General features: G+C 29.7%; 1 protein-coding gene across 1 annotated transcript in view; it reads left to right on the forward strand.

Annotated features, from left to right (window-relative positions):
* The first annotated feature begins 8,220 nt into the window (after positions 1-8,220).
* The window catches only part of LOC143248470 (trimeric intracellular cation channel type 1B.1-like), a 32,491-nt gene continuing 20,951 nt past the window's right edge, over positions 8,221-19,760 (forward strand). The window contains 1 exon segment of the mRNA XM_076496870.1: positions 8,221-8,494. Coding sequence (XP_076352985.1) covers positions 8,374-8,494 — 121 coding nt within the window. The 5' untranslated portion in view covers positions 8,221-8,373.

Below are 19,760 nucleotides of genomic sequence, written 5' to 3' on the forward strand. Positions count from 1 at the left end.
TGAACATTAAATTGAGCATGAAAATAAATTCCTATCGCATTAAATATAAATTAAAAGGTAAACACTTAGAAAACAGAAGGTAACAGATAATTTATAATGAGTTAGTTAATAGCAATATTTAATATGATAGAGGTTATGGATGAATAGAATGGTAAAATGAAGGAAATTGTGAAAATATAAGCTAAAAATAAAAAAGGGTAAGAATGCTACATATGCAAGTAGAAATATAATTTCAAACTATATTTATTTTCATTATGTTTCTGTTTTTTTTTTTTTACTTAAGAAGTATTTAAAAAAATTTATTTTATAAAATTGAAAATTGCATAAGCTATTGATGAAAAAACCCCGTTTGATATAATGGCAACTGATGCAAACAAAATATAGCTATAATCAAATTAATTATTTAATTAAAAAAGGAGTTAATCTTATTTATTAGAAATAATTGTTGTTTTGGAATTTGAAGCTCATTGCTTTTTTAGTTTAAATTGCATTTTTAGCAGCCTGTACACAAAGATAATGTTGAAACCACATTTTTACCACCGGCATGGCCAGATAGTTAAGACATTCGACTCGTAGTCTGAGGGTTGAGGGTTCGAATCCTCGTCACACCATACAGGCTCGCTTCTTCGGTCGTAGTGAAGTGACGGTTAATCCCACTATTCATTGGTAAAAGAGTACCCCAAGAGTTGGCGGTGGGGTGGTGATGACTAACTGCCTTCCCTCTAGTATTACACTGCTAAATTAGGGACGGTTAGCGTAGGTAGCCCTCGTGTAGCTTTGCGCGAAATTCAAAACAAACCATAGTCATTAAGAATTTGCCTGCTTCTTACCATACAAATATATACATATCGAAATAATATTGAAACAAAACCCTTTCACTTTTATTTTTAACATGATATTTGATGAATTGAGAACTCCATCAATCACTCTGTTGTTGAATATTTGTACTAAGGTAGAGGCAAAATACCATTAGATAATATTGTTTGTGATATGTAATTCCTTGCCAGTTGCAGGTTTTTTGTTGTTTTTTCTGGCGTTTGAGTTTTCAAAACTTAGTCACACTTGTTTTATAGCATCCTATCTGTAAAATATGAACAGTTTCACATTTTGTTTGAAATATCAACTATCTCGTTTGCAAACCCAAATTCAACTGGGTGGAAAGAATGATCACCCAAATTTTACCTGATACAGGTTTTAAGATACATTTAAATAATATTTTTATTTATGGATGTCAATTTATTATAAACAAATGTATTGTCTGCATTTGTAACTCTTTCCGTTTTCCTTAGTTTGATATTGTAAACTACACATAACTAAGTATCAATGTGATTTTTTGTCTTTTTTTCTTATTAACTACAGTTTCGCTGAGAGTCAGTGCTAAACTCTCGAATTCGATTCTCTGTATTGTACAGGTAACCACTGTGGAGCATTGAATAAAAACCCAAACAGTGCAGTATATCATAATGAAGAAAAACCCATTTGAAGTAAAAATATATTCTCAAGTTTACAACGCTAAAATCAGGGGTTCGATTCCCCTCGGTGGGCTCAGCAGATGGCCCGATGTGGCTTTGCTATAAGAAAACACATACGTATTCTCAAGATGCCCGATGTGCGTATTAAAACTTTAATTAAAATAAAGTACAGAAGAACGTTTCGATCTTTTTAGATCTTCTTCAGGTTAACAAAAATGACCTAAGAAGGTCGAAATGCTGTTCTGTACTTTATTTTGATTAAAGTTTTAATACCCATACCAGCCGTCTTGAGAGTACAGTATGTATTTTTTGATAGAAATGAAATAAGAAACCTTATAATTTGGCACTTTCATTGTCGACACTTTGTGTGTGTTTGTTTTTTCATATAGCAAAGCCACATCGAGCTATCTGCTGAGTCCACCAAGGGGAATCGATCATCTGATTTTAGCTATGTAAATCCGTAGACTTACCGCTGTACTAACGGGGTGCATATTTAAAATATGCATTGTTCACAACCGACCTCAGTCAGAAGAAAAAAGTGCAATGTTCGAGAAAATGAAGCTGTGACATCGTGGAAACAATTATTGATTACAAAAAGTTAACTAAGAGGAATTTTTATTTTGTATCCTGGAATTGTGAGATTTTCTAAACACATTTTTGATCTTTTTGTGTGTAACCCAATGAAGTGTTAGCTGGGCTTCTGCTTTTAATAACCATTAAGTGTGATTATCATAATACAGCTTATCGGCTCAAAGTGAGGCACTGTCTCAGTTATACAAAGTTACTTTTGATCGACATTAACATAGAATATTAGGGTAAATCATTATATTATAAAATAAATGGGATACTTGTTTGATACAAAGTGTTACGTCGTTATGAGATTTGTGAAAGAGGCATAAAATTGTTTCCTAAGTTTCACTAGGCTTGATTAATTCCTAAAATGTTTTTTTCAAGATTTAACTAATATTCTAACCAGTAGAAAACATATTAATAACTCCTAGTTACATATTATTATTATTCACATTGTTCCTTAACTCCTAGTTACATATTATTATTATTCACATTGTTCCTTAACTCCTAGTTACATATTATTATTCACATTTTTCCTTAACTCCTAGTTACATATTATTATTATTCACATTGTTCCTTAACTCCTAGTTACATATTATTATTCACATTTTTCCTTAACTCCTAGTTACATATTATTATTATTCACATTGTTCCTTAACTCCTAGTTACATATTATTATTATTCACATCTTCTAATGGTAAGAAGAACAAATGGGTGAATTCTGAATTTTGTTTAACAATCTTAAGTGACAGATTTCAGTTTTTTTGCAGGTTATGTACTAAAGGAGGAAAGAGTGACTAAAAGGAGGTGGAAATGAAAAATATAAAAACGTCATTGTTTCAAGATGATTGTGGATATAATGAATGGAGGATATAAAAGATAGAACAACTGATATCGTAAAAAGGTGCTAGCAGTGATGCAGTCTTCGTAGGACATATAGGTGTTAATGATGAGGGAAAGTGTAGGTCAAATAAGCTTATTGTTAAGTAGAAGACATTCAAATAGAATTTTCTTGATATTATAATACCATTGTCTACTTGTTAGGGTACTTCAGTCGCAATTTACACATCACTGGTTTGAACAGTGCTTTCCCTTTCAGACTTGTGCACTAACTATATTGTTATGGTCAATTCCACATCTTTTACAGTTAATAGTGTTTATTAGTTGCCTGCCTTCTAGTCTATTACTTGGAATTAGGGACATCTTTGTGTGAAACTTAATAAACAAACACAATTCAAAAATATTTATTTCGGTAATAAAAACCCAAGATTTGTTGCAAACAAAGCGAAACAAGTTGTTTTTGTTGTTGGTATTGCAAGGTTTTGTTTAATCAAATAAGCTAATTCTTCGCGTGGCATGATTTTTAAAATTATATAATATGGCACTATTTTATTTTAACATGTAATATTGAAATATATTTATCCATAATAATAAAATGCTCAAAGAGCAAAACACGATGTGTATGTTTTTAAAAAATCAAATTTTAAACTTGGTACTTATAAAACATGATAGTACAATCACATTGAACACATGCAAATTTGTTATATGCAATACGGATTGATAAATAGTGAGCATAATCTGCTAAGTTTTAGCAGTAAATTAGGGATAGACAATATATAATTAGGAGTTTCAGTTTTTAAAAATAAGTTAGTAACAATAACCAATTTGTTAATCCTTCAGCTCAGTTGGTAAAACATAGGTCTGGTGGATGATAGGCCTCGAATTCAAATTTAAGGAAACATATGTAACATTACTCAAAAATTCTAAAACGCAATGTATGTAACAAGATAAGAACATACGATCTTCTAAAAAAATGAATTTATTTGTTTATCTCTTTGTATTATATAGGTATATCTATTGTTGATAACCCTTTTCAATACAGAAATTTTACTTTTTAAATATACATAAGGATTTGTAGTTTTAATATTCAACGTCAGTCGTAAGAGTCGCAAAATTCCTTTAACCCCAGCTTCAGTGTTGTTTTTCATCATTCATCTAAGGTGTCACTTGCGTCTTTTCGTGGAAAACGTTTTTATAAAGTTGTACATATAATGCGAAAGCAGAAGCGATCTTTTCCATTGACAAGTCAGGTGGCAACTCGAAAATGTAACTTTCCTGATATTTCGATAGTAATAGCCAATGTGGCATGGGTAATACACAAATCCTAAGAAGATTAACATATCGCTCTGTATAAATGGCTCTGTGTTTAATCTGTCTGTAACAATTTTCTGGTAGATACAAAGAGAACCCTCAGCAGCAAAGGCGCCGTCCATTTTGAAATACCCACTTTCAATGTTTTGAGATGTTAAATAAAATGTTTTATTTTCATAGTTCACTGTATCCAATCTCTATCATTTTTCAAACATAGACAGAATTAGATAATTCAGAGTGAATGCTTGATACGTTTTTCTGCCACATTTGTTATTTTGTGAACTCAACTTATCCCTCTTACGTGAAGTCAATATACCAGGGATACCACATTTTTATATGGTATTTTACTTAAAACAGGACTCGTCTTGAGAAATACGATAGTTTTGTTTTTTAGTATTTCGTTTTCTTTGGTTATTTAAACATTGATTGTTTTGTGTTTAAGCGTAAAGCTACTCAGTGAGTTATCTGCCTTGTACCTATCAGAGATGTAGATCCGTAATATTTTGTGTTATTACCTAAAGTTTACCAGGGTGCATTGTATAAACAAATAACATAACTTGATAACTTCAAATAAACCGTTATTTATGGATCAGTGAATAGCTTGCTAACTTTTCATCCCTCAAGATGAATCTTTGTCACAACATGAACCAAGTAAAACTGAATTAATAATTTGTTTGTTTTCAGTGATGTCGAGAAAACCCACTTGTAGAGAAATATATATGCAAAAACGGCTCGTTTGGGTTGAGAAAATATTTTACATAGATGATGAACAACGTTTGACCTTCTTCGGTCGATGACGATGACCGAAGAAGGTCGAAACGTTGTTAGAAAATTGGCTAGGTGGAAAAATGCTGAAAGTTATTCTAAATGGAGTTCAGTAAAACTGAAGTAATGCTACGAGTGGGGTACCTTTGGGCTAAGTGTTAGGATCTATGTTCTTTTCGATTTATATAAATGACACAGATGAAGGAATCGTCAATAAATCATTTTAAGTTGTTGATGACATTAAAGTTTTGGGTTTAGTGTTTGTCGGGAAGATTTTACAAAACATATAGATTAGTTAGTGAGTTGGGCAAATTCATAACAGATGGCTTATAATAATAATAATAAGTACAAGGTAATGCATGTAGATTGTTAAAACTTGAATTATGAGTGTAACAAAATATCAAACTGTTATTGAATGAAAATATCTTAATGTTCTGGTTGGCCTGTCTGTTAAGCAATACAATTAATGTGCTGTTGCTAGTGACAAGGCAAATAGGATTTTAAGTTTTATCTATAAATATAATGAATGCAATTATAAAGAGGTTATAATGTAATTGTACAGGTTATTTGTTAGGCCATATTTAGATTGTTTTGTCCAGTACTTACCTCAGAAAGGCCATTGACTTGTTAGGATGGAAATTTTATCATATGAGAATAGGTTAAAATCTTTGAACTTTTGTCTTTGAAAAAATAAAGTAGACAAGGATAATATTAAAGGGAACTGATAGTGCTGAGGCATCATCGTTGTTTCATATTTAATGCTAAGAAAGGTCAAACTAGTGGACACGAGTACAAATTTTGGCAGGAAAGACTCGCCTTTAGCTAAGATAAATTTCTGTTTCTAACAGAATGATTAGTATCTGAAAGGTTTTGCTTTTATATATGATAGATATATGTAATTTGAGGGAGTTTAAAAGAAGATTTGATACACATTTGAATTATAAGGACTGGCTGAGAGTTTTCTTTTTATTAATTGTTTCGTCGAATGTTATCTTATGAAACAAAACACACTCATTAATTTACTCCACTGGCTACAAATAATTCTTTTACCTTGAAACAATTCTCAAGTCTTCACCATTATATTCTTGGTGCTTCACTGAAAGTCTCAGTTAAAATATATCGTTAAATTTACTAGAAACCATTATGTGAAATCCTTTAGAACTTTCTATGTGTTCTAGGACTACAGTACCAAACTTCTCCATCTTAACATCATCATCTTAGTTTACAGCTCCTCCTAGCAAACAAACAATTTATAATATTAAAAATACATTTTAGAACCTTGACTTTTCCATGTTTGTGAAATTTCTCGAACAATCGTAACACAGAAATAAATAAGTAAAACACTACACTAAACTGTCCATTCACCACATCTTTTAGTAGTTTTTTTCTCTTCTGAGGTCCTTGAACTCCTAGTTGGCCCGGCATGGCCTAGCGCGTTAAGGCGTGCGCTTCGTAATCTGAGGGTCGCGGGTTCGCGCCCGAGTCGCGCCAAACATGCTCGCCCTCCCAGCCGTGGGAGCGTTATAATGTGACGGTCAATCCCACTATTTGTTGGTAAAAGAGTAGCCCAAGAGTTGGCGGTGGGTGGTGATGACTAGCTGCCTTCCCTCTAGTCTTACACTGCTAAATTAGGGACGGCTAGCACAGATAGCCGTCGAGTAGCTTTGTGCGAAATTCCAAAACAAACAAACTCCTAGTTACATATTATTATTATTCACATTGTTCCTTAACTCCTAGTTACATATTATTATTATTCACATTGTTCCTTAGCTCCTAGTTACATATTATTATTATTATTCACATTGTTCCTTAACTCCTAATTATATATTATTATTACTCACATTGTTTCTTAACTCCTAGTTACATATTATTATTATTATTCACATTGTTCCTTAACTCCTAGTTACATATTATTATTATTCACATTGTTCCTTAACTCCTAGTTACATATTATTATTATTCACATTGTTCCTTAGCTCCTAGTTACATATTATTATTATTATTCACATTGTTCCTTAACTCCTAATTATATATTATTATTACTCACATTGTTCCTTAACTCCTAGTTACATATTATTATTATTCACATTGTTCCTTAACTCCTAGTTACATATTATTATTATTCACATTGTTCCTTAACTCCTAGTTACATATTATTATTATTCACATTGTTCCTTAACTCCTAGTTACATATTATTATTATTCACATTGTTCCTTAACTCCTAGTTACATATTATTATTCACATTGTTCCTTAACTCCAAGTTACATATTATTATTATTCACATTGTTCCTTAACTCCTAGTTATATATTATTATTCACATTGTTCCTTAACTCCAAGTTACATATTATTATTCACATTGTTCCTTAACTCCAAGTTACATATTATTATTATTCACATTGTTCCTTAACTCCTAGTTACATATTATTATTATTCACATTGTTCCTTAACTCCTAGTTACATATTATTATTATTCACATTGTTCCTTAACTCCTAGTTGCATATTATTATTATTCACATTGTTCCTTAACTCCTAGTTATATATTATTATTCACATTGTTCCTTAACTCCTAGTTATATATTATTGTTCACATTGTTCCTTAACTCCTAGTTATATATTACAACTGAAACTGAACTCAGTGTTTACTGAATTTCATCGTTATGTTTCTAGAGATTTTGCAAAGTCTTTTGATTATTGACATTTAAGAACTTCTACTTATGATGTTAAGTTTGTTTTTGTTGAGTTTCCTTGCAAAGCTATCTGGGTCAGCCATCCTTAACTTTGAAGTGATAGATTATATAGAATACAGCTAATCAATACCACTCACTGACATTTATTGAACTATATTTTTCAAATGAAAAGTAGGATTGACTGTAACATCATAGTTCCCCATTTACGAACATGTACAGTGACGGGGATCGAACCCATGACGCGCAGATTGCCAGTCGAGTTCTTTAGCTACCAAATCAAGCTATCATGATGCTAGCAAACACGTTCTTTCAAAAAAACATATAAAGACAAAAATAGAAAACACTATAAACAGAGTAATTTCGAAAGGTGAACCTTCCTTCAATCGTTGGTCCCTGATGAAAGGTACACCTCTCGAAAGCGCTCTGATTATAGGATTTTCTATTTTTATCATGAAACTTCTTGGTATTCTAGGTCTATTTTTTATGTAAAATTACGTGATCTTAACATCATTATAATTAAAACAATGGAAATATAGCTCACAAATTAAAGCCTATAATAAAAGCGACCTCTATAAAAGTAAAAGTGACAACGTCTCAAAAAGTACATGTGTCTGTGTTGTGTCTCAGATTTCAGGTGTTTAGTCTCTTACGTGCACGTAGAGATAGTTATTGTAGTGGGAAGTATATTGTTTATATTTGAGAAACTATTCACACATTTCTCGAAATGGATCCCGAAGTATTCCTCGACCTTGCAAACCAAGTTACTAAGCTGAAAATGTTTCCATATTTCGAGGCTGCCCACTGTGCGATAGTATGTATGCATGTAAAAGAAGACTTAGCATCTGGTGAGTGAAATTTTGAATACTTGCCACACTGGTAAAGCAGATTTTATTAAATTACTATCTCTGCTAGTACTACGTAAATACATTAAAATAATATTAGCTAGTAGGGATACCACTGCTAGTAATTTGAATAAGTAGTAAAATTGGTAAAAATAGCAATGAAAGTCTTGCACAAGTATAGGATTATGTGTGCGTGTAAAAGACATTTTGAAACACCGGTAGTTAGCCACTGGTGGACTTGTACCTGTATGCCATTTGCAAATTGCACATTTAAATTTAAAAGCATCGTATACTTTCATCATGTTACTTATGCAAAGTGAAATACACTATTTTTTGTGTGTAATTCTGTACATATCAAAAGTTAAAGAAGACAACAAATGCAAAAAAAAAATATTTAAAAAGTTATAACTTGTACTGCTGTAATGAATAATAATTGTTATTTTGAAATTCAAACATATATAATGTGGTTGGCATTTATTATATATACTTTTTTCCAAAGTTTTATTAATAGAGTAATGATTATGTGTATAGATAAGTTATTTATTTTAATGTACAAGGACTAAAATAATAGAGTTGACACCTAGTCACTGATGTACAGTAATTCATAGTAAATTCAGTTTAAATAATTCACATGTAATTTTTTAAACTGTTGAGCTGCTGTTTATATAACTAAGGCAGAATTACTAGTTTTAATTATTTTTGAACTTTGTAAGTATACACTGGCTAGATACCCAGCAACTGGAAGAGATATATACCATTCTTCTTCTTATTGTCATCATTAATGTTACTTTGGTTCATCAGGATTCAAAGTTTTGGACTTCTGGGTAATTAGCGTTTGAAACATAATTTTTGGTTTCCAAGTAAGTAGCCACTGTGTTGTAAATAATTACAACTTCTAGTCAAAGTAAAGCTACTATTATAGATCAAAACTAAAAAGTAGCCCAGCAGTGATAAATGAATGAAACTAATTTAATGCACAATTCTTACTTATGATGATTTAAATACATCAGTTGGGTACTTTTCACTTTAGTACTTTTGGTTACCATCTTCATAAGATCTCACTGACATAGCATGGTCAATTTAGAAGAGTTTGATTATTATCAGTTTACACACAAAAGTAATGATGGAAGATAATACTTGTAACAATAAACAAATTTATCACAAAAACTTTTAGTTCATAAGATAAAATTATATCAAACAACTTGATCAATACTGTTAATGAAATTAACATTAATAGAATATAAATTACTTAAAAAACATAAAACTAGTTGTTTATAGTGAAGATTTCTTTGACATGCACATGTGTGCAGAATTTCGTACAATGTTTCTTAACATCTAGTGACTAATAAAAACACTTTAAATGGCTCCAACAATGTCACTTTAGAGAAGTTTAATGCCAGTGATAAATTACCACAGTACATTAATGTTTAAATATAGTCAGATAACCGTCTCCTACACACAGAGTATGTGTGACAGTATTAGGTTCTCTAGACTACTGGAGATCATATTTGATATGTTTACCATTTTTGTAGGCATAGGGTGACCATGATAGATAAATTGATACATTAAAAAGAGTGACAAAATATCATATTATATGATATGGTACCTGTGGTGCCTGGCTCAAATTATTGAAGCAAGTACTTCAGGTAATGAAATTATCATATATATATTTAACAGATTTTAGTATTATCTCAGTTCAACTTAAAATATATATATAAGTATTCTGCCACAAAATTAAAGTTTCTAAGCATTGTTTCTTTTTCATTCCAAATGTTCTCAGTTTTACTATAACTAAATTAAAAGATGTGTGGAAAAACAAAATTATAAGAATTTATATTTTAACAAATTTAAATATCTTATATGAAAATATACAGTTGGTACATGTGTCATAATCATACCTTTCTGTTTAGGTAAAATCTGGAACAGCATGTAGTTAGGTGTTTTGTGTAAGTAATAATATAAAACAAAATACTAAATTAATAGAAATGGTTTTGAGTAGAAACACTGCTAATTTAATATAAACAATTATTTGGTCTTTGAAGACCTTCCTTGCAAACTTACGTTTAGAAAAATTGTTAAATCATCCTATATTTTAATATAAACAATCATTTGGTCTTTGAAGACCTTTCTTGCAAACTTACCTTTAGAAAAATTGTTAAACCATCCTATATTTTAATATAAACAATCATTTGGTCTTTGAAGACCTTCCTTGCAAACTTACCTTTAGAAAAATTGTTAAACCATCCTATATTTTAATATAAACAATCATTTGGTCTTTGAAGACCTTCCTTGCAAACTTACCTTTAGAAAAATTGTTAAACCATCCTATATTTTAATATAAACAATCATTTGGTCTTTGAAGACCTTCCTTGCAAACTTACCTTTAGAAAAATTGTTAAACCATCCTATATTTTCAGGAAATCATTTATAACCATCTTAAATGCCTATAAAAATGTGGCCTCCACTACTACTGCTGACAGCAACTTGTTCCATAAGTTAATTTCCCTGTGAAAAAATAATTACCATAATTAGAGACTAGCCTCTCTTTCAAACGTGTATTCTGTCATTACCTTCAGGATATAGTACAAAGAAATATGGACATAGCATTACCTTTTTTTAAACTGAGTTAAATGTTTATTTAAAATAATGTATTAATTTTAACAATTCTTACATATTTAATAAATTCTCTGGGGTGTTGCTTATACAGTATGTTTTAATTTTAACAATTCTTACATATTTAATAAATTCTCTGGGGTGTTGTTTATACACTATGTTTTAATTTTATGTATTCCTTTCCCATTATTTTATTATTAACCATTACAACTGTGGATAACTTAGTAAAGTGGTTACAAGTGTAATGATACTTGAGATTATTTTTCTGCAAATTGACTGTCTATTATTTTATCAATTTCTAGTTCTGTTGTTTATTTTGCAGGTTCAAAGTGTAGTGAGTTTAGTTACCAGAAATTCTGTGGTGAAGCACTGTATAGTCAGTGTTTAACAACAACTTAGTTACATCCAGAATGTCATTCAGCATTTCAGTGACGTGACCTTTATTACTTAAATATTATTTTAGACATAACAGCTACAAGTCCATCAAATATAATTTTTCTTTTTTTCTTTTTTTTTTTGTCAAAGAAGAAACTAAAAATTGTTTTGGTCAGGATAAGTTAGTGGTTAAGAAAAACAGTATTTGTCATAGTTGGCTGTTTTGCAAGGAATTCTGCCAGAGTAGCTTGAAACAGGAAAGTGTGGAGAATGTATACCCAGCTAACTATATATGAAGCATGTTGAGTTTAAACTTTGCCAAGTATTGTATGTGTGACAGTATTAGGTCCTCTAGACTACTGGAGATCATATTGTATCTTTGTCATTTCAATATCCAAGATCAGAATAAAACAATTTTAGATGTTCTTTCCTGTTGATAAACTTTTGTTTTGTTTTTGATTTAGTGAAGATAATCCAAATTTTGTGTTGTTGTATGTATAATTAAATTTTGAGCAAACAGTTACATGGTATATAACTTTTTATAGTAAAGTGTAACACAACTTAGTTTAAATTTATATTTCCAACTGTTGTTTGATAAATACATATAAAAGATTGGTTACAGTTGACTTTCTTTGTGTTGTAAGAGAAGGTTAATGGGTCAAGTGTTTCCTACAGCTCATAGAATGAGTTTTGTTTTTATAGTGTAAAAACTTTTAGCTTTGTTATCTTTGGGCCAATCTGAGATCAAGTTACAGTTTTTGATTACAGATATATAGTGAACATGCTGACACACACATATTTTGATTTACAAATTATCTTTATAAATATTGTCATAATTATAAAATAATAGTGTACAAATAATTATCAAATATTAGGATGATATTAATATTAAATGTTTTAAATTAAAGGTCTTAAAAATGAAGATTATTAGATTACGCTGTGTAACACGAATTTTGTTCCTGGATAGTATGTGTTATTTCTTAATTGCTTATGTTGTAAAAGTACATAAAAAGGCCATTATTCCCTTCAAACTTTGCTTTTGTGATAATGAAATTTAGAAATTAACCTATTTTCTATGTAAAAACAGGAAAATTTGCACATTTTCATTTGCATAAGGTCTGAATAAAACAACATATGAATCAAGATTTGCATGTATTTATACTAAAGTTGTACACAATTTTTAGAAGTGAGTAGATTTTTGAGATTTGAAACTGTAATGTAAATCACTTTCACGTATCAGCCCCCAAATATACTCTCCCATCATGTTTTTGTTATATGCTCACAGGTCACAAAAGCAAAGTTTGAAGAGAAAATAGGCCTATTCCATTTATTTTAGGCATAAGCAATTGGGAAATAACACTTTCTGCCCAGGAACAAGAAAAAGTAAAAATTTTGGTACATAGTGGTATCTGTGCTTTTCAATTCATGTATCATCCTCCCTTCCATTACCCTGCATTATTGACAGCTGACTGTATTACTGTATGGCTCCATTAGAGTGCACACTGCTGTCTATAAATTTAAAAGTTTTGAATGAGTAAAAATGTTAATAATTAGTTTTGGTAACAAAAATTGCCTGCTTATTAATTATTCACTGTATTCTGTGTTCCACCATGACTGACCCTAGGTTTTGTTCTGATGAGTATTTATTCACTTAGATATCTGAATGATAATATACGTATCTTATGGAATTTTAAATTGAGTAGAAAATTATGGAAGTAATGCCTACATTAATTCTTCTTATGTCATTTAAATGATTTTACTTCTAATTTGTCACAGTAAATACATTCAGGGCCAGAATAGCTGCAGGACAAGAATATTTTACATACCATAAGCCTTGAGCTGACTCTCACCTATATCCACATGGACTGTGTGGTGTTTGATGAAGTCTTCCTTTTGGTGGAAGGTGACACAACTTCCATGCACAGTAACTCTCCATTTATGGTCATGATAACTTCATTGTTTACCTTAGAATATCACTGAACAAACAATTTCAAATTTCTCTTCTACATTCAACTTGAGAGATTTGTTTGTTTTCTGTGATGGTGACTTCTACTTGTCCTTTGTTACTGATGAAGTTACACACACACATATGCTTATAGAGGCTTATCAAATGTTGGAGGCATTACAATTTTTGTTCAACATATCTTAAATTAACTTGTGCTTAGTAGGCCAGTGTTCTTTCTCCTCAGTTGTTTATGGCTAATTGAATGACAATTTTAGCCTGAACGTCTTCAACCTTTCAGAATCTTTCTTTTTGCTTATTTCTTTGAACATTTCCTGTTATTAACTCCATGAACCTAAGTCTTGGGTTGTCTGTTTTTCTTCCTTTGCTTGATATTAGGTTTTATTTTTTGAACATGCCTCATCACCCTCATGTTTTTTGTTTTGAGTTGCAACCTTTTTTTTCTTTCACTCCTTTACTGAAACATTAGTCTCTTGCATGTTTGTGGAGCAGAGTCCCTTGCCTTTTATTTCACTCTTTAGTTTACCCTTTTTGCAACTTTCATCATTTTTCTCACCATACTGCTATGTTATCTCTCTTCCTGCCATCTTTCCTTTTGTGGTTTTCATGTTTCACTTGAGATCAGTCCTCATGCAACCACCTATCATTTTCACCTTTTTCAACTTAGCCCTTTAATCACTATTCCTCAATTCCTACCATTTCCCTTCAAGCCTCTAGGCTTTCTTCATTCTCTTGCTATCTGGTGGCTGGTTTGTTTTTTTGTCAGTGAGTACCTGCCTGTCTCTCTTCACCAGCCATTGCTCTTGGATGGCTTTTTCATATTCTCTTCCATAGCTTCTTTCTCCTCTTCTTTTCACCTCTCTTACCATTTCTTTTTTTTTCTTCTTTCTGACCCTATTTGTCTTCAGCATCTCAAGTATGCAATATTCGATCTTTTGGCTGAACATCTCATGAAGAGGATGTACTCCCCTTCTTCAGGTATTTTCTTTCATATCTTCATGATCCTGTTGAAAATCAAGGAATAAAATCTGGTGATCATCCTGTTGTCTTCCAGTCAGTTTTGAGACATTTCACCTAGTCTGTCAATGGCAGAGGCTGATGTGTCAGATACGTTACCATACATCCCAATTTTCTTCATCTTCAGGTGTTTTTTATGTTTCTTCCATTTTCATGCTCTTTCCTTTTACATAAAATCAATATTTTACACATATTTATTCAAATATTCCAAATTATTTTTCATATCTGCATGATAATCTGGGCATTTGTTCAGCTAGGATTGGCCTTCTTATCATCACTTGTGAGCCATGGAATATCTGGTCACCAAGATTTGCACTTTTCATTATCATCCTGCATGAAAGGTTCTTTTGCTATTGAGGTTTCTTGTTTCCTTAGAGACCATCATCCTTTTTAGGTTCACACACACATGCACCTTGCACACCAGTGGATTCCTTCTCTAAATTCACTGTCCTCAGTTGTGAATCTCTCCTCTTCTTGAGGACTTGTACCATGCCAGTACTACTAAGAGGTTCCCCATCTCCTCTCCTGTTGGGACATATCTTTGAATGATAGCATAACTTGTGGTGTTTGGACACAGAACTACAGTTCACTCCACATTATTGTAATTGAACTTCTCATTGTTCCTCACACATGTTCCTGTTTTCTACTTCTTTCTAATATCTGTTACTCAGTAAACTCATTCCAGGAATCTTTGTTTGGTGGCATTGGACCTCCTTTTCTGGGCTCATTCCCATCAAATCTGTCTTGTTACTTGTTATATGCACGGAGTTGTGAACTGCTTCTTTGAGCCAGATTGAGCCCTATATGTGGAGTGGTTTCTCCACATCTAAGTCTTTTGTAAGGTTCACTTTTAGTTGGGCACTCCTATCATGGGCATCTTTGCCACTCCTTTCAACTCTGAGCTTCCCTGAGCTCTTATCCTTCATTTCTGACTGTTGATGCCATCAAATGGCCCTGTTCTGACCTTTTTGTATATTCCTCTCCTCTCTCAGGTCCTTTCTTTAATATGCAACACTTCCTGCAGAGTCCTTCTGGTGGCTCCTCTGTAATTAGCTCAGCTTTGATTTCCTCTGCTTCTTTACACAGCATCCAGACCATGTTCTTTAATCAAATGTCTTCACTCTAAAGCTTCAACTTTACATATCTCTCTTTTCATCAAGAGATATTGCCCTCCATCTTCATGTGTAGGATTTGTTTTGCCCATCACTTGTTAGACTGAACTCTTCAGTGGTGTAGTCTTCTTGTCACATTTATATTGCTTTGTCTCTTTGTCTCTCTATTAACAACAGTGGTGGTTCTTTTCTTGTTGGTCTTCCTGCTGCTCCTTGGTGTCTTATTGTGAACCACCTTTCTGTTTTGTTTTACTTTACTGCAATGTCAGTCTCCACCATTCCTAATTATCAGCAGCAGTGTACACTACATTTCATCTCAAATTGTATGCTACATTTCACCTCAAGTTCTACCACAGGAAGTTTCCTCCACATTCCTCTCCACTCTATTTCACATCTCTTTTTGTTGACCTCCTCAACCTACTCCCATACCTGACTGGGACCTTGATGTGGTTTTGCATCTTCTCAAGTGTGTCAATTTCATACTATTGTCATCTTGTTTTTTGCACCACTTTTCTTTCAAGACTTATTTCTTCCTACTTTTTATCTGTGGTCACTGTTCATGCTATTGATGCTTCTCAAACTCTTCCACTATCTTTATTTACAACTCTATCCACACTGATCTTTTTTTCTCAAACACTTCCACTACCCTTATTTACTCCTCTATCCACACTGATCTTTCATTTTCTCAAACATCTTCTACTACCTTTATTTATAACTCTATCCATACTTGATTTTTTCTTTTCAAACACTTCTATTTACCTTTATTTACTTACTCTATCTACATTTGATTTTTCTCTTTCAAACTTTCTACTTTATTTTATTTATAACTTATCTATTAATTGATTTTTCTTTCTAAACACTCTATTTACTTTTATTTATAACTTCTATCTATACTTGATTTTTTTTCTTTAAATACTTTCTACTACTTTATTTATAACTCTATCTATTAATTGATTTTTTCTTTCTAAACATCTTCTACTACCTTTATTTATTTCCTTTATTTTACATCTGATTTTTCTTTTTCTCAAATATCTTCTATTTACTCTTTTATAACTTATCTACATTTGATTTTTTTTTCAAATATTTCTATTTACCTTTATTTATTACTTTATTTTATATTTGATTTTTCTTTTCAAACATCTTCTACTTACCTTTATTTATTTCTATATTTACATTTGATTTTCTTTCAAACATTTACTACCTTATTTATTTACTTATTTACATTGATTTTTTTTTTTTAAACACTTCTTATAACTTATGATATCTCTATCTACATCTGATTTTTTTTCAAATACTTCTACTTACCTCTTATTTACTACTTTATTTACATTGATCTTTTTTTCTTTCAACTTTTTCACTATTTTATTTATTTCTATTTTCATATTGATTTTTTTTTTCTTAAATACATTCTACTACCTTTATTTACTTTTCTATTTACACTGATTTTTTTTCTCAAACACTTTACTACCTTTATTTATTTCCTTCTGTTTACACTGATTTTTTCTTTTCAAACTTCTTCTACTATTTTATTTATTTCTATTCTATTTATTGATTTTTTTTTCAAATACTTCTACTACTTTATTTATTTCTTTATTTTCTACATGATTTTTTTTTTAAACACTTCTATTTACTTTATTTTTCCTTTATCTACATCTGATTTTTTTTTTCAAATACTTCTACTACCTTTATTTATTACTCTATTTACACTGATTTTTCTTTTAAACTTCTTCTACTATTTTATTTATTTTATCTATTTTATACTGATTTTTTTTTCTCAAATACTTACTACTTTATACATTTCCTTTATCTATATCTGATTTTTCTTTTCAAAAATTTTTCTAATTATTTTATTTATTTCTTTATACATATTGATCTTTTTTTTAAATATCTTTACTTACTTTTATTTATATCTGATTTTTTTTCTAAATATCTTCTACTACTTTATTTATTTCTATTTACACTGATTTTTTTTTTTTTCAACATTTCTACTACTTTATATTTCCTTCTATTTTACACTGATTTTTTTTTCAAATACTTATTACTTTATTTATCTTCTATTTTACATATTGATTTTTTTTTCTTTCAACACTTCTACTCACTTTATTTATTTCCTATCGGTATCTGATTTTTTCTTTTCTTCTAAACATCTTCTACTATTCTTATATATTTCTTTATTTACATTTGATTTTTCTTTTCTAAACATCTCTATCTACCCTTATTTATTTCCTTGTTCTACATTGATTTTTCTTTTCTTTAAATCTTTCTACTTTATTTTATTTATTTCTATTTACACTTGATCTTTTCTTTCTAAACTTCTTCTACTATTTTTTTTTATACTCTATTCTATACATCTGATTTTTTTTTCTTAAATATCTTCTACTACTTTATTTATTTCCTTTCTATTCTGATTTTGATTTTCTAAATACTTTATTTACCTTTATTTATTTCCTTCTATTTTGTATTGATTTTTCTTTCAAACATTTCTACTATCTCTATTTATTTTCTATTTTACATTTGATTTTTCTTTTCTAAATCTTCTACTACCTTTATTTATTTCCTATTACATTGATTTTTTTTTAAATAGTTCCACTTACCTTTATTTAATACTGTATCTATTAATTGATTTTTCTTTTCTTTAAATACTTCATTTACCTTTATTTATTTCCTTTCTATTCATTACTTGATTTTTTCTCTTTCTTTAAATACTTCTACTATTCTTATTTATTTCTTTCTATTCATACTGATTTTTCTTTTTAAAAACTTTCTATTTTACTTTATTTATTTCCCTATTTACACTGATTCTTTTTTTTTCAAATACTTCTACTACTTTATTTATTACTTTATTTATATCTGATTTTTTTTTCTTTAAACTTTTTTCTACTATTTTATTTATTTCTATTTTACATCTGATTTTTTTTTTTTCAAACACTTTACTACTTTATTTATTTCCTTTATTTACATCTGATTTTTTTTTCTAAATACTTTACTTACCTTTATTTATTTCCTTCTTCTGTAATTGATTTTTCTCTTTTCAAACATCTCTACTTATTCTCTATGCATTTCTATCTACATCTGATTGATTTTCTAAATACTTCTACTTACCTTTATTTATTTCTATCTATTACACTGATTTTTTTTTCTTTAAATAGTTCTATTTACCTTTTGATAATATTGTATCTACATTGATTTTTCTCTTTTCAAACACTTCTACTTACCTTTATTTATTTCCTTTTATCTATTAATTGATTTTTCTCTTTCAAATACTTCTACTACTCGATATTTCTATCTATCACTTTGATCTTTTTCTCTTTCAACATTCTCTACTTATCTCTTATTATTTCTTGTTTTACACTTGATTTTTTTTCTAAACACTCTTCTACTTACTTTATTTATTTACTTATCTACATCTGATTTTTTTTTCAAACATCTTCTACTTATTTTATTACTTTCTATTTATATCTGATTTTCTTTAAACACTTCTACTACCTTTATTTACTATTTATTTACACTGATTTTTTCTTTAAACTTTTCTACTATTTTGATTATTTCTATTTACATTTGATTTTTTTTTCAACACTTCTATTTACTCTGATTTATTTTCTTGTTTTACACTTGATTTTTTCTCTTTCTAAACTTTTTTTACTTATTTTATTTATTTCCTTTATTTACATCTGATTTTTTTTTAAATACTTCTATTTACTTTATGCATTTCCTTTATTTATACTTGATTTTTTTTCTTAAATATCTTCTACTTACTTTATTTATTTCTTTCTATTCTACATTTGATTTTTTTTTCTAAATATCTCTATTTTACCTTTATTTATTTACTTTATTTTACACTTGATTTTTCTCTCTTTCAAACTTTTTCCATTTATTTTATTTACTTCTATTTTACATCTTGATTTTTTTTTCAAACATCTTCTACTATCATTTATTTATTTCTATTTACATCTGATTTTTCCTTTTCTTTAAACTTCTTCTACTATTTTATTATTTCCTTTATTTTACATCTGATTTTTTTTCTTCTAAACATCTTTACTACTTTTCTATTCTACATCTGATTTTTTTTCAAACATCTCTTACTACCTTTATTTATTTCTTCTATTTTACATCTGATTTTTTTTTTAAACATTCTACTACCTTTATTTATTTCCATTTCTATTCTACATCTGATTTTTTCTTTAAATAC

The sequence above is a fragment of the Tachypleus tridentatus genome, chromosome 4 (genome assembly GCF_004210375.1).
Source record: "Tachypleus tridentatus isolate NWPU-2018 chromosome 4, ASM421037v1, whole genome shotgun sequence".
Lineage (NCBI taxonomy): Eukaryota > Metazoa > Arthropoda > Merostomata > Xiphosura > Limulidae > Tachypleus > Tachypleus tridentatus.